This window comes from Penaeus monodon, chromosome 8 (assembly GCF_015228065.2).
Source record: "Penaeus monodon isolate SGIC_2016 chromosome 8, NSTDA_Pmon_1, whole genome shotgun sequence".
Taxonomy (NCBI): Eukaryota; Metazoa; Arthropoda; class Malacostraca; order Decapoda; family Penaeidae; genus Penaeus; species Penaeus monodon.
Window position 1 is genome coordinate 10,700,329 of NC_051393.1, and position 16,481 is coordinate 10,716,809.

Consider the following 16,481-nt stretch of genomic DNA (forward strand, 5'->3'; position numbering starts at 1 on the left):
GAAAAGGAGAGAGAGAGAGAGAGAGAGAGAGGCGAGGGAGAAGGGGGTTTAGCAGGGTGTCGATAAGCCAGGCGGATGCGGGGGGGGGGGGAGGGGGAGTTACTGGTGTTGATTAGGGAGGGGGGGGGATATCGAAGGAGATTTTTGGGGTGTCATTCTCCTCTTTTCTCCTTCTCCCTCTCTTTCACTATCGCTTCTCCGTCTCGTTATTCTTCTCTGCTTTATATCTCCTTTATTTCTCTCTCCTAATATTCTCCCTTGCTTTCTCTTCTCCTTTAGCTCTTCTCATTCGTCACCATTCTCCCTCTTCCCAGCAGTTGCTCTCTCTCTCTCTCTCTGTTTATCCCTTCCCCTCATCCCTTTCATCCATCATTCTTACCACCCCCGTCATGTCAATTAGGCTATTGTCATTAATTAACTCTCTCCCTCCCTCCCTCCCTCCCTCCCTCCCTCTTTCCCTCTCCCCCCCCCCCCCCCCCTCTCTCTCTCTCTCTCTCTCTCTCTCTCTCTCTCTCTCTCTCTCTCTCTCTCTCTCTCTCTCTCTCTCTCTCTCTCTCTCTCTCCTTTTATTTCGTCCTCGCCTCCTACGCACCTTCGCCTGACATTTCGTGTTGTGTTGAGGTCCTTTGTCTTCTCTGCCTTTCTTTAGGTCTTGTTTTCTTTTGTTTGTTTTGTCTCAATTTGGTTTCCTGGTTCCTTGTCCCTTGTTTTGGTTTACGTGTTCCTTCGCGTTCGTGTCTCTCTTTCTTTATTTTTCTCTTTTCCTTCCGTGTATATTTTCCTTGTCAGTGTACTCAGTACAAACACACTCCTTTGTTTTCTCTCTCTCTGTCTGTCTCTCTTTCTCCCCTCTCCCCTCTCCCTTCCGATTTACCTCTCTTCCTCTTTTCTTATCCCCTTCCATCTCCCTCATCACTATCTCCCTTCCTTCCTGATCCATTATCCCAATGATTTCTAACCTTTCATCTTTCACCTCCCCCCCCCTCCCACCCCACCTGCCCCCTCTTTCTCCACCTTGATTTCGATTTCAGGAGGCGTAGGGAACTTCCGCGGTGCATATCACACGGGCGTCCTCTCTCGCTCGTCGTTTCTCCCTTTTCAATTCGTCCCTTCGCCCACCTTCCCCCGCCCTCCACGTCCTCTTTTACCTCCCTTTTCTCCCTTTCCTCCATCTCTCCTCTCTCTTTCACCCCAGCCCCCTTTCTCTTCCCCCTCTCCCTCCCCTCTCTTCCCCCTCCTCCCCACCCCCATTCGTCTCCCTTGTAAAGGATGGCGATTATTACTCTGTTGCGCAGCGCCATTAAGTTCCCTTGGCAAGGCTGCCGCGCCGCCGTCAGGAGTGAGGCGACGGCGACTCGGGTCCTGAAATGGCCAGGTCTCGGGTCCTGAAATGGCCAGGTCTCGGGTCTTGAAATGGCCAGGTCTCGGGTCCTGAAATGGCCAGGTCTCGGGTTTCATTCGGGTGAAGAACTTTCTTGTGAGGGTTTTTCTCTTTTATGTTTTAGGTGGTGCCTATTTTTTCGTTGATCTCATTTTTAGTGAGGTTATTGCATATCAAGTTTTGTTTTGCAACGTACTTGCCTGTTTATGAACGCGCCATGTCTGACCCCTGGCTTTCCATTAGCGCAAATTGTAATGTTAGATATAAAGATTGATGAGCATCGAGAATGGGTGGGGGTGGCTCACAGCCAGAGCGTGGGCGCGATCCTTGTCGGGATCCCCACGGCGGCCAGGAAAGTAAAAAGGCTGCGTGAAAGGGCGAGGTCGCGTCCTCTCCGGAAATGGTCGGTCGTGGAATCACCTCTTGGCTTGTCTCCTCATCTCCGTCTTGCTTGGAATCGCTCTCGTGTATTCCAGATTTGCAGTCGATTCGGTGTTCTTTGACTGCGGTTAAGTCGAGTGATTTGCGGGCTTCCTTGACGGGGTTCGGCCTGGGAGCGAGAGAGACCGAGTGAGCGAGCGGGAACAAGCGGTCAGCAGAGGTAGTCGTTAGCGCCTCTCATTGGCATCGCCGGGAGGGTCGTACTTTTTTTTCTGAGGAAACTCAACTAGACGGACGCCATATTTTTTTATACCTCTCTTGTCAGCAGGTGACAACAACCGTAGAGGGAGACGGCCCCGGCTGAAGAGAGAGGCACTCCCAATTTGGGCCTTCTGAGTATTCGGGAGTCCCTAAAAAGGGCAAATTTGCCTCTCTTTGCCCCCATGCTGCCCCCTCCCCCTCCCCGCCCATAGACTCTGCCACCTGCCGGCAAGACGGTCCTCTCTGGCGTCCGTATTTCTTTTTTCTCCTTGTTGAAATGTGATGTTTTGGTCTGGCGAGATCGCTGGCCTTACGTGGATTGAAGGGGGGAGAGTTTTTTTTCGTTTTTTTCCCTTCCATCTGTGATATTGTGTTATTTGTTGTTATTACCATTGTTACTATTGTTATTGGTGGTCGGCTGCCTATCATGCGTTTGGCCTCCTCCACTCTTCGTCTTTTCCAAACATCTGTGGAACCGCCATTTCTAGAATCGCTTCCTTGCGAGTAAGTGTATCGCCTGTACCCTCTTGGGACTTAGGTATGCAAAGCTCGATCCACGCCACAGTTGGATATGCACCCCCCCCCCCCCTCCTCCGCATCCTCTCCCTCCCCCCTTCGTTCTGCCCTCTCTCTCTCTCTCCTCTCATTCCCCTCACTCCCCCATCCTCCTACCCTCCTCCCCCATAATCCTACCCTCCTCGTAGCCCCCCCTTCCTAACCCCTTCCCCTCCCCTCTTCTCTCATCCCCCTACCTCCCTCCCCTCACCCACCACCCTCAACCATGCACCTGATGTCAACGGGGAATGTGGTTGAGAGGATCGCCCTTTCGCCGTTCCTCTCGCTCTACATCTGCGTCGGGCAGTTTTCAATCGCGGATTCGACATCGGATTTCAGATAACGTCCGGATGCTGAGTTTGGACATTTTTTTAATGCGGATTTTGTACAAGCCGAAGAGAGAAGACTGCATTCGGTTGGCATTTAAAAAAATATATATTGTCAGGGGGTTTTGGTTCGTAGTGTAGCGGATCTCACGGACTTCCTTCTGTGGGCGCAGCTGCCACGGAATCCGCAAGAGCTCGTCGTCAGTTTTCGCTTTATTTCGATAACGTTGATTAATTCTCACGTCGTCATCAGAGTTCATTAAAGTATTGGTGTAATGGTTGGGATGTAAATAGAGTGGCAGTAAAGACAGTAATAATAGCGATGACAGCTACGTCGTTTTATTATTGCTAATTTGATGATCTTTATCATCATTATTGTAGAATCTACCTCATTAGTGTAAGAATTGTTAATGGCAGCATTAAGTTATATCCATCTTGCTATTCTTATCTTGCCATCTACCATAGAGAAAGCAATGATCATTTAAAAATTAGCCTAAGAAAAAAAACACAACGACAGAACACACGTAAATGTCACACACAAACGGGGGAGTGACGTGTTTTTTCCATTTATAGGACGGACGACGGTTTAAAAAAAGGTGATTCTGGTTAGCGGTGGCTGGCCTGGCGATGGGCAAACGCGTGGCCAGAGGAGGAGAGCAAAACAAAGGGAGGAAAAAAAGTCCGTGTCAGAAGTTGGTTGACAACGTGACGTCACTCGTCTCGAAATCTGCCACGTCCGAAAGTGGGATTTTCGTTAGGGGTTGGTGTGGGGGGGAGGGGGAGGGAAAAACGGGAGGGTGAGGGAGAAAGGGGAGGAGGAAAGGGAGAGGGTGAGTGGGGGAGGCTAGGGAGAGGGTGAGGGGGGAGGCTGAGGATGAGGGAGAGGGAAGGGCTGTTAAGTTTTATGAGCGCTACTGGGCATTTGTTCAGCGTACAGGTGTGACTCCGACTTTACAGAAAAGAACGTAAAACGATAAAACCCGAAGGTACTTGCGCTGGACGGACAGCGAAGCGCACCGACCTTCCCTTCATCGCGTGGAACCGCAGTAAGTGAGTGAATGTGAGTGGGCGTGACGTCATCATTCATGCTGGGGAGACGAGCATTTCCTCTCACGGGACCTCATTCTTGCGTGGGTGAGGGGCAGGGTCAGAGGCAGGGGCAGGGGCAGGGGCAGGGGCAGGGGCAGGGACAGGGGAAGGTTACAAGGGCAAGGGAAAGGGGGGAGAGGAGGGGGCGGAGGGGGTGGCGATCAGGGATGGACTTGTTGGAGGTAATTAAGATGATGAGGATGAGGACGGGAGGCTACTCACTCCCGCCCTGTGATTAGGGATTTAAATGCTCTGAGTAATGAGAGCGAGGGGGTGAGGGGGAGGGGTGTGGCGAGGAACGCTCCCCTGCGCGACGTGGGAAATGTCGAAATAGCGAGATGACGAGTCAGTGATGTTTTGTTTTGTTGGGGGTAAACCGTGTTGTATGGTGGTTGCACACGCTTAATATATCTCGGTCATTGGGAACGTATTTCTCTTACTCTTTAACGCTCTGGTGTTGATTACCTAAATTATCATTATTTTGATCTTTAATAACAATGTTTAATGTTACCGTATTGCTGCCTTTGTTTTATTAATTAAACATACTAATACTTTCATAATGAATGAGTTCAAGGCAAACCGTGACTTATGATGAGCGCAGGAGGGAGGAAGGGAAGGATAGGGGGGGGTCTCGGCCACGGTCCCGACTGGCGGCCGAGGGAAGGCTGTCGGCCGTCCTTGCCCCCAGCCCCCCCACCCCAGCCCCCGCAAAGGAAGGCGCACGAGGGCGAGGGGGGGCAAGGGAGAGGGCATTGGAACCACCTGTTCAAGCGCGACACGAACACCCGCCACAGCCGCGTCCTTTCGCAGTTCTTTCAACGCTGAAGAAGGCGAGGAAGGTGACAGTGTTGGTGGTGGGTGGGGTGAGGTGGCCGAGGCAGGCATGCAAGCGGGTGTGTGTGTAGGAACCTGCGGGTGAATGAATGAACCAGCGGATGATCTACGGTGCGATAAGGGAGCGTATAAGGTGTTCTCGACCGGCCTTCCCTTCGGTCGGAACCCGAGTGGCGCTTCCAGCCCAGGCAACCTCGCCCGGCCTTTCGCATAAGGGGTGCGCGACCCCCTCCCCTCCTGACCCCCGTGGCGCCGAATAAAGCTGTTGCTCGGTGCCCGGCGCTCGTAAAAACGATCGTAATAAGGAGGAATAAATAATCCCCGACACGGACTCTGACGCCGGACGGGAAGCAGGTCCTTCGGGGAGAGACGGCGACCCACGAAGGCAGCGCGGGAGAGGGTCCTGCCGCGGAGGCCCTTCTTGGGAAGCTCCTCTCCTGGTCCTCGTTCCCCGTCGCTTTTGTTTTCTTGTTCCTTTCATCTTATCCCCTTTTTCTACTATTCTGTAACTTACAATTTTCCTTGTTTTTTCTTATACTCTTACTCTTACTCCCACATTTTTTGTACTGTTCTATAACAAGATTTTTCCTTCGCTTTTAATAAATTAGCCTCTCTCATTCCCTTGATTAAGGAGCCCATTAGGGTTTTTTATTACGGTCCAGTCATCCTTGCTTCTGCCACTGCGATCCTAGAAGCTTCTGAAGAATTGGTCGTAAGTTTCTAAGTCTAGGGGGGGGGGCAGAAGGGGAGGAGCAGGGGAAGGGGGTTGGGGGTGAGGGTGGTGGCGGAGAGAAGCTCATTGCCATGTCTGGACACGGCAACCTGTTTTATGGCGTCCGCTGAATTTTTATAAGGTTTCCGTTCTATTTTTCTCTTGGATCTTCGCATTCTTTCTTCGGGTCGAGCGGCGTCGTGCTGATTTACGCTCACTGGCTCGCGTCTCGGGTTCATTATGCTTGTTCGCGCAGTCTCTCCCCTTAGGTCTTCCCTTTTTCTTCGTTCTTCGTTCCCCTTCTTCGGGCCATTTTCTGTCTTTTTTCACGTCATTGTCTTCGTCTTTATTCGTTCCCTTTTCTGCGTCCCATTTGTTTTTTTTTTAGTCTTCGTGACATTTTATTCGTCCCTCCAACGACGGTGCAAACGACGCTGACGTTTCCTTTTCCCCCTCTCTGCAGACGCGCGGCAGAGGAAGAGCTGGACAAACTGGTGAGGCTGAGCAGGTCGACGGTGCAGGCCATGGAGGAGGAGGCCGCGAGGAACCAGCAGAATAAGGTAGGGCCAAAAATCAATAATTTAAGGAGTTGCTAGTCTTATTGGAAGTTTTATTCATGTCGAAATAGCCTTTGATCTTCATGAAGTGACATCTGTCGAGCGCTCTTTTGTATCCGGGTAGCTTTTATGCTTGAGCAGCTGCGCTCGTTAAAGCGCTTTTATGGAAAGTCGACTTTAATCGGGGAGAGTCGTAAACGTACCCTGACGTTGAATAATAAACATGTTCGCGCTTAGACGTATATTTGTGTGTGTTTGTGCGCACGTATCGCATTTCTCTGTTAGTGCGAAGCTACGTGGATGGCTTCCAGGTTTGGTGATGTCAAAAAGCTAGTTTTTGGCTGCAGGACAGTGAAGTCTGCAATTTTTTTTGCAAGCATCGACTGTGACTGATAAAAAAAAGACTAAATTCCGATTCCGCCTTCCCTTCAGGAGCGTGACCCAGCGCGAGAGGCCGTTGTGAGGTCCCTTCAGGAGGCCACAGTAGAGATGGAGAAGCACATCCAGGCGATGGAGGAGACGGATGTCCCGGCTACAAAGAAGACATCCACATCCTCTATCTCCTCATCTTCGTCCTCTGCCTCTTCTTCGCCTCCTTCCCCAGCCTCGACCACGTCCTCGGGGATCGGCAGCTTGAAGCTCTCCTCGTCTGCGTCCTCTTCCTCCCTCTCGTCTCTGTCGTCCACCTCCTCGTCCGCCTCGCCTCCGTCGCCGCCCGCCTTCAGCATATCTCCCTACGGCGCCGGCTACAGCTCGTCCCCCCGAAAGCTGAACGGAATGCCGTGGGAGACGTCGGCCGCCGCCCCTGCCAAGGCGCCCCTCGCCCCGACCGCGTCCTTGCCCACGCTCAAGCCGCCCATCCTCTCCCCGAAGCCCAACCTGGCCAGCACCCTCAGCTTCCCCTCCAGGATGTCCCACACGCCCTCCGCCTCCTCGTCCCCCACCCCGTCTTTCTCCGTCCCCACCACGCCCACGACAAACAGCGGGAGCCACACGCCCTCCCCGCCCTCGTCCCTCTCGTCTACCACATCAAGCTTGTCATCGTCTCTCACGCCCTCGCCGCCCCCCTCCTCCCCCCCACCCCTGTGCCCCCTCACCATCGTGGAGCAGGACGACCTCTGCGACAGAGTGAAGGACGGCGACGCGGAAGCAGCCATGACCGTACGTGCAGGCTTCGGCTGAGATTATTAGTTATATTTTATTATACATTATCTGTTGCATGATTATTGTTGTCAATCATTACTGCTGTGTTACTGCTGATTATCCGTATCTGTCTCATCCTTGTTGCAACACGTTTTCCTGCAGGTGGGCGTAGCAGCGCAGATTAAACGTTTTGAACAACTTTCCGAGGGTTCGCTGGAGGCCTTGAAAACGGCCACGCTGGAACGAGCGAAGAAGCGGAGGCAGAAGGAGATTCTGGAACATCTGCGGAGCCAGGTAGAGGCCGCCCGCCAGCAGGTAGCAGACACTACCAACAAGCAGACCAACGAGAAGGACGACAGCGCCTGGCAAGAGCAAGGTGGGTGCTCCCAGTGGGCTGATTGCTTTGCTATCGTTAACTCGGTTGTCATCTAGTATTGGGATTTTTGGGTTCATTTTGTTTTTGACAATCATTTCATTATATAAGTGTATGGAAAAAATATCTTGTATTTAAGATACCGAATAGTCAGTGATAGTCTTCCTAACCAGATAATTTTGTATTCTTAACCCGCAAACGCAAGTAGGGATACATATTCTATAAATCCTATATCAAGCTTGAAAGAATATCCCTTGCCAACCGTCCAACGACGTCCCTTCCCACAGAGCGCAAGGCCAAGGAAGCGGAGAGACGCATCCGCGAAATCGCTCGCCGCGCCCGCGAGGAGCACCGAAGGGCGTCTACGCACTCGTCGCCAGCGCACGCCATCAATCGCAACCTGAACGGCCTCACGCACAACACCGTCGTCAAGAACACCCTCATCAAGAACGGCATGAACGGCGTGAACGGCCACCATTCCAGTGTCGGCGGAGATATTAATGGGAACATCAAAGCGATTCAAGAAGAGTGAGTTTTAATATAAGGATTTTTTCTCGGCATATTTTAATTTTTTTCCCGTGGCTTGAGAAAATGGGAGATCATGAAATTGTCACTTTATTGCATTATAAGTGCGCGTACAATTACACCTAAAATGTTTAAAATCTTGAAGCTAGTATATTCTTTTGATATTCAACAGCGTTAGTAACAACAACAACCATAACAAGAGCATTGGCAGCAGCAACAACACAGCAGTGAGCAAAGGCAGTCCGTTCGGCGGCTGCGTCCGTCAGAGGATCCGGCCCCCGAAGCCCCCGTCCCGCGGCGCCATCGTCGTTTGGTTCCGCGAGGAGGAGCTGCCCCGAGGAGCTGGCCTGGAGCCTTCGCGCACACGCGTCGCGCCCTGGTTCCATGGTAAGAGGCAGCCCTTATAGTCTGTACTTACGACTGAGGGTCTTTGTTTATCTGCTTGTGTACAGCACATTAGACGCCTGCTGTTCTTTTTTTTCGTCGGGTTACTGTCCTTTTCTAACAGTACAGACTACAGACTACAGACCTTATTGGTATTTTAGTACGTTCCCGTATACTATCCTTCATGCATTAAAGAGATCGGTGTCATGTTCCAGGTATCATAAGCAGAACAGAAGCAGAAGAAGTGCTAGCAGGATCTGAAGTAGGTCGTTTCCTGGTACGAGTAAGTGAACGGATATGGGGGTACGCCATTTCCTACCGCGCCGCTGACAGGTGCCGCCATTACCTGATTGATGTCACTGGTGGAAAGTACACGTTCTTCGGCTCGCACCAAGCATCCCACGATACCCTTGGTAGGTGGTGGCCATTCTCTGCGCCGTTTCTGAGGCATGTTCGGGAAAGCTCTCGGTGTCATATTTTTTTTTATTGATGAGTGGATGGGGTGGAGTACCGACTTTATTGTAACCTCAGAATGATTGTTATATTCAAAAGCCGTATTTTTTTCAATACAGTATGATTGCTTTTATAGTATTAACCATGCACAACTACCTTTCTAACAATATTAATACCAATGAAATCTTCCCACGCAGGTGATCTCATCGAGTACCACAAGAAGGAAGCCATAACAACCTCGGGCGGAGAGCTCCTGACTCGTCCGTGCGGCCAATCGAATCCCAGGAAACCTGACTACCTCGAACTGTTCACCGGCACCCAGTACCTGGCACTTTAATACTTTCAGATTCACTTCCTTCTGTTCATTAAAACATTTCATTTCATATATATATATATATAAAGTATACTTCACGATTTTGAAGCACTTCGTATCACAGATAAATGCAAAAAAAAGCATCTAATGCACTGTGTATTTCTTTGTAGACCTGTGCAGTTGTAGAACCTAAATTATGTAGAAGTAATTAAGGAATTTATAACTGTTGCATGATGAAGAGGGAGGGAGGGAAAGAGAGAGAGAGAGAGAGATAAAGGGAGAAGAGAAGTCACTGCTAGTCTTGCTGCCAGAGATTCTGCTTGCACTGTGAATTCATGAAATGTCACTTATCATACAAATGGTGCCATCTGATAATTAGCCTTAGCAATGGCATCATGTTTTATATGTGTGCAAGAGATCGCCTTATATATCACTGCAGGCTCTTCGAAGAATTAGGATGTCCAATATTAAGTGAAGTACTTGTTTGTATTTTAAAATTCATATAATAGTTTGGTTGCTGAGGTAGATAATACCTTATAGCAACCAGTAGAAAACTTTTAAAAGTTATGGAGTTCATTCATAAAATGGTGGACTAATGTAGAATGTCATATAATTCTTAAATCTTGATCCCTGTGCTATGAATGTTATTATTAGTTTGTGATATAGATGTATGTGTATCATTTATTAAAATAAAGAAATGTATATATTGCCCATTAAAGCATCTATAAATAAAACATGGTTAGTATTTGATACTTTTATTAGGAAAAAAATACAATTTGCTATTAGTGAAAATTTGCTGGACTGATGTCCAGAAATATGCAAACAGCAACAAGTAATTGGAAAAAAGAGATTTTCTTTGATATGGTAATTACTTATCATTTAATGGAAGGCACTAGGTAATTAATGATAGTTTTCCATTAAAATCCAAAGTTGTGGGAATACATACTTGAGCATATATATATATATAATTTTCTATACTTGAACAGAAACATTCCAAATATTTTCCGTTGACTCAATTACATATAGGACAATTTTCATAATTTAATGAGAGGCAGAACATGCATAACATTTGTGCCCACTTTAACTGGTTGCCCAACAGCTATGTTTGCTGATGGTGACAGCATTCTGTCTTTCTCCCCTGAAAAAAATAGAAAGCAGGTTAAATATCTATTTACCCTTTCTAAAACCTTTTTCCAGTTTGAAAACCCACATCAACCTTTCAGTATTAGTTTGCAGAAGTAATATTCATTCAAAGCTTGAAATCTACATTGTAAGTATATGCAGTGACTTGCCTTGTAAAAGTGCTGATTTGAGAAATGCTATACAAGTCTCATAAGACATCTTCTGTAGTGGAGAAAGGCAAGTAGCCAGAGCCTGGCGGGAACAGGCCTTGTAAACCCCCTCACAGGTAAAGTAATCAGCCAGGAGAGTTAAGTGTCGGAAGTCAACCTGAAAAATTTACAGAATGGAGAAATAGCTCTTTGTAATATTCCTCAGTTCCCCCCAAAAATAAATAAAATAAAATAAAATGTAGAATGGGTAACAGACACGTCATATAGGTACCATGCCAAAAGTGCCCAGCAACTCTAGGATTGACATTTTATTATGTCTGGATGTTATGACCATTTGAAAATATGAATACTTAAAACTTCATTAAATTAATTCCAAGATCTTTAATCAAAGGTCTGCTGATGGTGTTCCAGCTCAAATAAAAATTATAGTCTAAATATACAAAAATATGACACTTTATTCTTTAATATCTCTTGTAAATTTACATATACAATATATGGAAAAGCTTTGTAGAGCTGGTAAAAAAAAAAAAAAAAAAAAAACTCTACCTAATTCATAAGTACTACTTCACATGCATGCAAATACTACACAAGCCTGTATCACAAACCTTGATATCATATGCAGATTGTACAGCACGTAATTCCCTTATGATTGAACGCTGTGCAGCTTCTATTCCATACATCTCAGCTACTTGGTGAATATTGTTGGTGTAGAGACGATTCACATCCAAGAGATGCTCATATTCAAACATTTTCTAGGAGAAGTGAAAGAATACACTAAACTGCTTGCTTATATATTCTTCAAGACTGAAGACAGAACTTTAATGGAAGTATAGTAACCCCCCCTCCCCAATCTCTTATTACATAATTACTACATTATTACAACCTACAGATAAGAGGCAAGATCATTGAGCATGTATGGGAAAGGGTTACAAGATGAGTTTCATCCTTTTCTGAGAATACTTACAAATATATTAACTCCCTCAGTTCTCAGCAATAACCCATCATCCTTCTCCACAACAAAGACACGCTTAATCCCAGAAACACTGTGAATTAGGCAGCGTTGGGACTTTTGCCGCACGATGGATGGGATGTCATAGTTACCACCAGCCAGAGGCAAGAGCAAGGTAACCTGGAAAATAGGTCCCTATTAGAATGTTTCTCTATAAAGTCATCGTCCCCCAGACTACCAAACCAAGAAAAAGTATAAATTAATGAAATGGTGAAAAGATTATCTAACTCAGACTGCTTAATGTATAGCTACATCTTAACCCTTTGACTGCATCCATAGCATTAATAAATACAATATACTGGAAGAAAGAAGAAATAAACAGAATACCTTTTCAATCTGGAAAAGAAGAAGAAGAAGAAAAAAACAATCTATATCATTTTCTTTCTTCTACCAACAATAAACACACATGATAAGTGTCTTGCACTATGAAGGTATTCATTCTCAATTATACCTTTTCGACACTTGTTGCATAAACCAGTTTACACAAAGAAAGTGATTATTTTTGGAATATTTTGTACATAAAGCTACATTTCTCATTTGAAATTGCCTTTGTAAACATCTTTACAGTCAAACATGGAATCTGCCATTTTACTGTGTTACCCAAGATGCATACAGAAGAAAGCCTATGGAATCCTAGGCTGCAGTCAAAGGGAAAATAAAAAATAGTATAGATAAGTACAAGGGATATCAGAGAAATATGGCTATTACAGGAATGACAGTAAACTGCTGTTCGTTAATATATAACAATCTTTTTCTAATTGAACATTATCAGTTGGACTAATACATAATTCTAAACCACTCAACTATTCCCATAAACTTACTATTTCTTTTCACTGCCTTTCCTTGGGTTTATGAAATGTCTGACTTGCAAGTAATAAAAAAATTCCAAAATCTGAACGAATCTTGCATCTTCCCCCACTCACCTCACACCACAGTTCCTCTTCTGTGTCAAAGCTATAGTCGACTATCCAAGCATCTGCATCTGTAACAACACCCTTCCTAAACCGTACTGTAGATTCACTGATGGCGGTACCCTTTTTCTTCTTGGGAGTTTTGACATTTACTGGCATTAATTCTTCCTGTTATGAGAGTGTTACACATTAATAACATATTATATGTGGTCACAGTCATTCGACTGGCTGTTGAGTTTACATTTATTTAGTCATTTATCTCTTTATTAATTTTCTTCCTTTTGCTTAGTATCATATCTAATTTTGAATATCATGGGAACTTCAAAGAAAAATAATCCTCAATAGACCTGCGCTGATTTTTCAACATTAAATCTGAAACATCATTTTCAATATTTACAAACTATGCAAGAAACAGCAGTAGTAGTGTATAAACTGGCTGAAGATTATGATGCAAAAGAAATTAACTGATTTTGTTTAGTATCATATAGGCCATATATTTGTGGTATTAATGTCAAAGTCACAACGCTCAGGAAATAGGAAGTAAAACATTTTACTGTTTCATCAAATGGCTCTTATTCCCATTTTTTGGATACTATAAAAGTGAGAAAAAGTGGAAGAAAAAAATCTGTATGCACAAGAAAGGTTTAACCCGAGATCTGCACATTTTAAGATATCTGGCCATACTTGTGGTGCACAATGTTGCTGAAAAATGAACTTTCTACACTCAAGCGGCAAGTTGAAGGCAGCCCAAAATATGTCTTGTTTCTTGGGTTATGAGTATGAGCTGATGTACTGTAACATATAATCTATTAATGAATATACTCATACATACACATGCATTAATACCCCTCACACTCACACTCTTACCCTCACTCTCATTTAAATACACATGTGCATGCATGCACGCTTGCACACACAATTATATAAGTGGCCTTTCTTTATAAGGTTACAAACAGCCATAGAAAATAAACAATAGATACCTCCAAAGATTTAACTCACCCTACATTTGGCCTTGGTAATGAAAGAAAATTTCCAAATATATTACTGAAAGTGATGATATATATATATAGAGTTATGCTAATAGGATGGAGAGATAACCATGGCAAAAAAGTATACAACATCTGAGAATCATGACTTGAGTAATCAATTGGTGAAACATAATACATATTTCCCAACAAGTACTGCAAATGACCATAAACATTAGTGAGAGGATCAGCTTGAACAGATCCTAGCACGTCAATAGACAACACCATCTCATGGTATGATCATGGTAGGTCCTTTCTAGTTGACAGGTAAACTATCCTTGTGAATTGAGGGGGGGGGGGGGGTGTAGGAAAGGGTAGGGGGGAGTAATAGCTGGGGGACTTTGCAATATAGGGGTACAAACCCAATAAGATCTACAAGTAAATTTTACTGATTAATATTCTTATAAGCCACACCCAACACTATGTGCCTACTACTCTACCCTCTCAAAGGTAAAACTTTCTAAAAACAATTCATATGTGATTGTTTGAATTTCCAAGAATTATCCATTATCATAAAGCTTACCATTGTTGCCAACCATACCACACCCATTTCTATTCCCCACAAGTCCACATAAAATCAAAATTATTTACTTGAAGAAGGTAATGCTAACTGGTAACTATTACCACTCTCCTACTCGCATCTTTGAGTTTGCCTTTTCTGGTAAAACCTCAATTATCACCTTCCTGCCCTAACCTACATTCCCATGATCTCATTCCAATAGCTACTACTTGTTAGCCAGAAGGGGCCTGCCATATGTGTATAAGGGCATATATGGTACTTCCCATGTGCTCACAACTTGGCACTTTATTTTTACTAAATATTAAAATCACACTGGCTATGGTATGAGAAAAGGAAGATAAAAAGAATGAAGAAAAAATAAAAAACCTTTTAACCCTAACCTCCGACATTTCATTGCTGTCAAGTTCTTCATCCTCTGATTGCTCTCTGCTTTCCTTCTCCCCCTCGTCTTCTGAGTAGTCTTGCTCCTTTGCTTTTGTGTTGCGAGAGGCCAACGTGCCGTCATCCGCACCCACCTCAGGCTGAAACAGAAAGCAGAACATGACGCTCAACATGGATAAAATGGAGAGCTAGTTTCCATAAATTCTACAGACTAATAACCCGCAGGAATACAATGAATGTGTCATACCTCGTCTTCATCTTCGTCACCAGAGCTCTCTTCTGCCGCTTCTTGCTGCTTCTCTATCTCTTTGGTTTCCTCCTCTTCGTTGACTTCAGCTTCGTCTTCTTCGTCACGTGCTTTCCTCTCCGCTCTTTTTTGATCTAGGGCTGTTGAACTGGTTTTGGAAATAGGATTAGTTTCTATTCTATGAAGAAATTACCATTGCTGCGAACAAACCTAGAATCATTCTGAACTTCAAACTAGTGTACCTAGCACAATCTCAAGTCAGTAAAAAAAAAAAAAAAAAAAAAAAAAAAAAAAAAAAAAAAAAAAAATATATATATATATATATATATATATATATATATATATATATATATATATATATATGTAAGGCCGCGGTGGCCGAATGGTTAGAGCGTCGAACTCAACACTGTCACGACGGCAATCTGAGTTCGAGGGTTCGAGTCACCGGCCGGCGCGTTGTTCCCTTGAGCAAGGAACTTCACCTCGATTGCCTACCTAGCCACTGGGTGGCCAAGCCAGCCCAAGTCAGTGCTGGTCCCAAGCCCAGATAAAATAGAGAGAATGATTACCTAAAAAGGTAACACCGGCACTCTCCGTGGAAAGGAACTGGGGACCCTACCACGTACTCACTCCAAGAGCATCACAACAAGAAAACTACAATTAAGTATCATGCTGTGACCACGGCGTCTCAAACATGAACCTACCGTTAAAAGAAGATATATATATATATGTTATATATATATATATATATATATATATATATATATATATATATATATATATATATATATATATATATATATATAGCTACAGACATAAACACATAATATATAACTAGACTCAATATATATGCATGAACCGTATTCATGCATTACACCTAATAAAAAAACAGTACATGAATGTCACAGTTTACCAGTGAATTTACTTGCTCATCCCAATCTTTTTAAAATGTTCCCTAAATCACTGTTTAATACAGGGCCTTTGTATATTGTTTTTTTTTTTCTGAACAGTGTGCAGAGTATGCCCCATCGAGGAATAAAAATTATAACTTTTTTTTTCTCCAATTTGTTCTGTATTAAACTTTCAAACTAAATCAAATATTTCACAAAGGCAAGATGGCATGCTTTTGATTGATCAAAAAAGGAAAAAAATGCATTTGTATTATCTGTGCCAGTAGAGCCCTGTCATGTCTTCTGCCATGACATACAACTATACATGAAGACGGTTGACATTTACTACATAAACATACATTCTCACACACACACACACACACACACAGAGAGAGAGAGAGAGAGAGAGAGAGAGAGAGAGAGAGAGAGAGAGAGAGAGAGAGAGAGAGAGAGGAGAGAGGAGAGAGAGGAGGAGAGAGAGAGCGAGAGAGAGAGAGAGAGAGAGAGGAGAGAGAGAGGCGAGGAGAGAGAGAGGAGAGAGAGAGAGAGAGAGAGAGAGAGAGAGAGAGAGAGAGAGAGCGAGAGAGAGAGAGAGAGTGAGAGCGAGCGAGCACAGCCGGAGTCGAGCACACGAGGGCCATCGCTTTGTTTACGCCGCCGCCGTCAACAATGGTCTTTCCTCCATTTCATTAGTTTGAGTGGTTTACATTTGTCATTTCCGACAACCGTGTCGTCTGGAGGAACGGTAGCAAAGGGCAACGGGAAAGGAGGCGACTTTCATAGTAGGACAATAGTCTGTTCTACCTGATCTGAGAGTTAGAAATATTTAATTTTGACATTGGCTACAAGAAGCACGGGTTCTGACGGTAAAGATGATTACTGCTGTACCAACTATAGTTGATATGAATGTACGTATGTG

At 44.8% G+C, this 16,481-nt stretch overlaps 2 protein-coding genes across 5 annotated transcripts in view; one reads left to right on the forward strand and one right to left on the reverse strand.

Annotated features, from left to right (window-relative positions):
- Nucleotides 1-10,021, forward strand: part of LOC119576140 (SH2 domain-containing protein 4B-like) — a 164,695-nt gene extending 154,674 nt beyond the window's left edge. For all 4 annotated transcript variants that reach the window (XM_037923707.1, XM_037923706.1, XM_037923708.1 and 1 more), the window contains 7 exons: nucleotides 6,003-6,099; nucleotides 6,529-7,257; nucleotides 7,402-7,615; nucleotides 7,900-8,140; nucleotides 8,310-8,524; nucleotides 8,737-8,934; nucleotides 9,172-10,021. In XM_037923707.1, the coding sequence (XP_037779635.1) occupies nucleotides 6,003-6,099; nucleotides 6,529-7,257; nucleotides 7,402-7,615; nucleotides 7,900-8,140; nucleotides 8,310-8,524; nucleotides 8,737-8,934; nucleotides 9,172-9,311 (1,834 nt within the window). In that variant the 3' untranslated portion in view covers nucleotides 9,312-10,021. The remainder of the gene's footprint in view (nucleotides 1-6,002; nucleotides 6,100-6,528; nucleotides 7,258-7,401; nucleotides 7,616-7,899; nucleotides 8,141-8,309; nucleotides 8,525-8,736; nucleotides 8,935-9,171) is intronic.
- Nucleotides 10,022-10,026: 5 nt separating this feature from the next.
- LOC119576139 (DNA-directed RNA polymerase I subunit RPA1-like) overlaps nucleotides 10,027-16,481 on the reverse strand; it is a 30,134-nt gene continuing 23,679 nt past the window's right edge. Inside the window, exons 23-29 of the mRNA XM_037923705.1 lie at nucleotides 14,673-14,820; nucleotides 14,425-14,565; nucleotides 12,512-12,667; nucleotides 11,544-11,708; nucleotides 11,185-11,331; nucleotides 10,580-10,736; nucleotides 10,027-10,425 (exon numbers count right to left, since the gene is read on the reverse strand). Of these exons, the coding sequence (XP_037779633.1) occupies nucleotides 10,322-10,425; nucleotides 10,580-10,736; nucleotides 11,185-11,331; nucleotides 11,544-11,708; nucleotides 12,512-12,667; nucleotides 14,425-14,565; nucleotides 14,673-14,820 (1,018 nt within the window). The 3' untranslated portion in view covers nucleotides 10,027-10,321. The remainder of the gene's footprint in view (nucleotides 10,426-10,579; nucleotides 10,737-11,184; nucleotides 11,332-11,543; nucleotides 11,709-12,511; nucleotides 12,668-14,424; nucleotides 14,566-14,672; nucleotides 14,821-16,481) is intronic.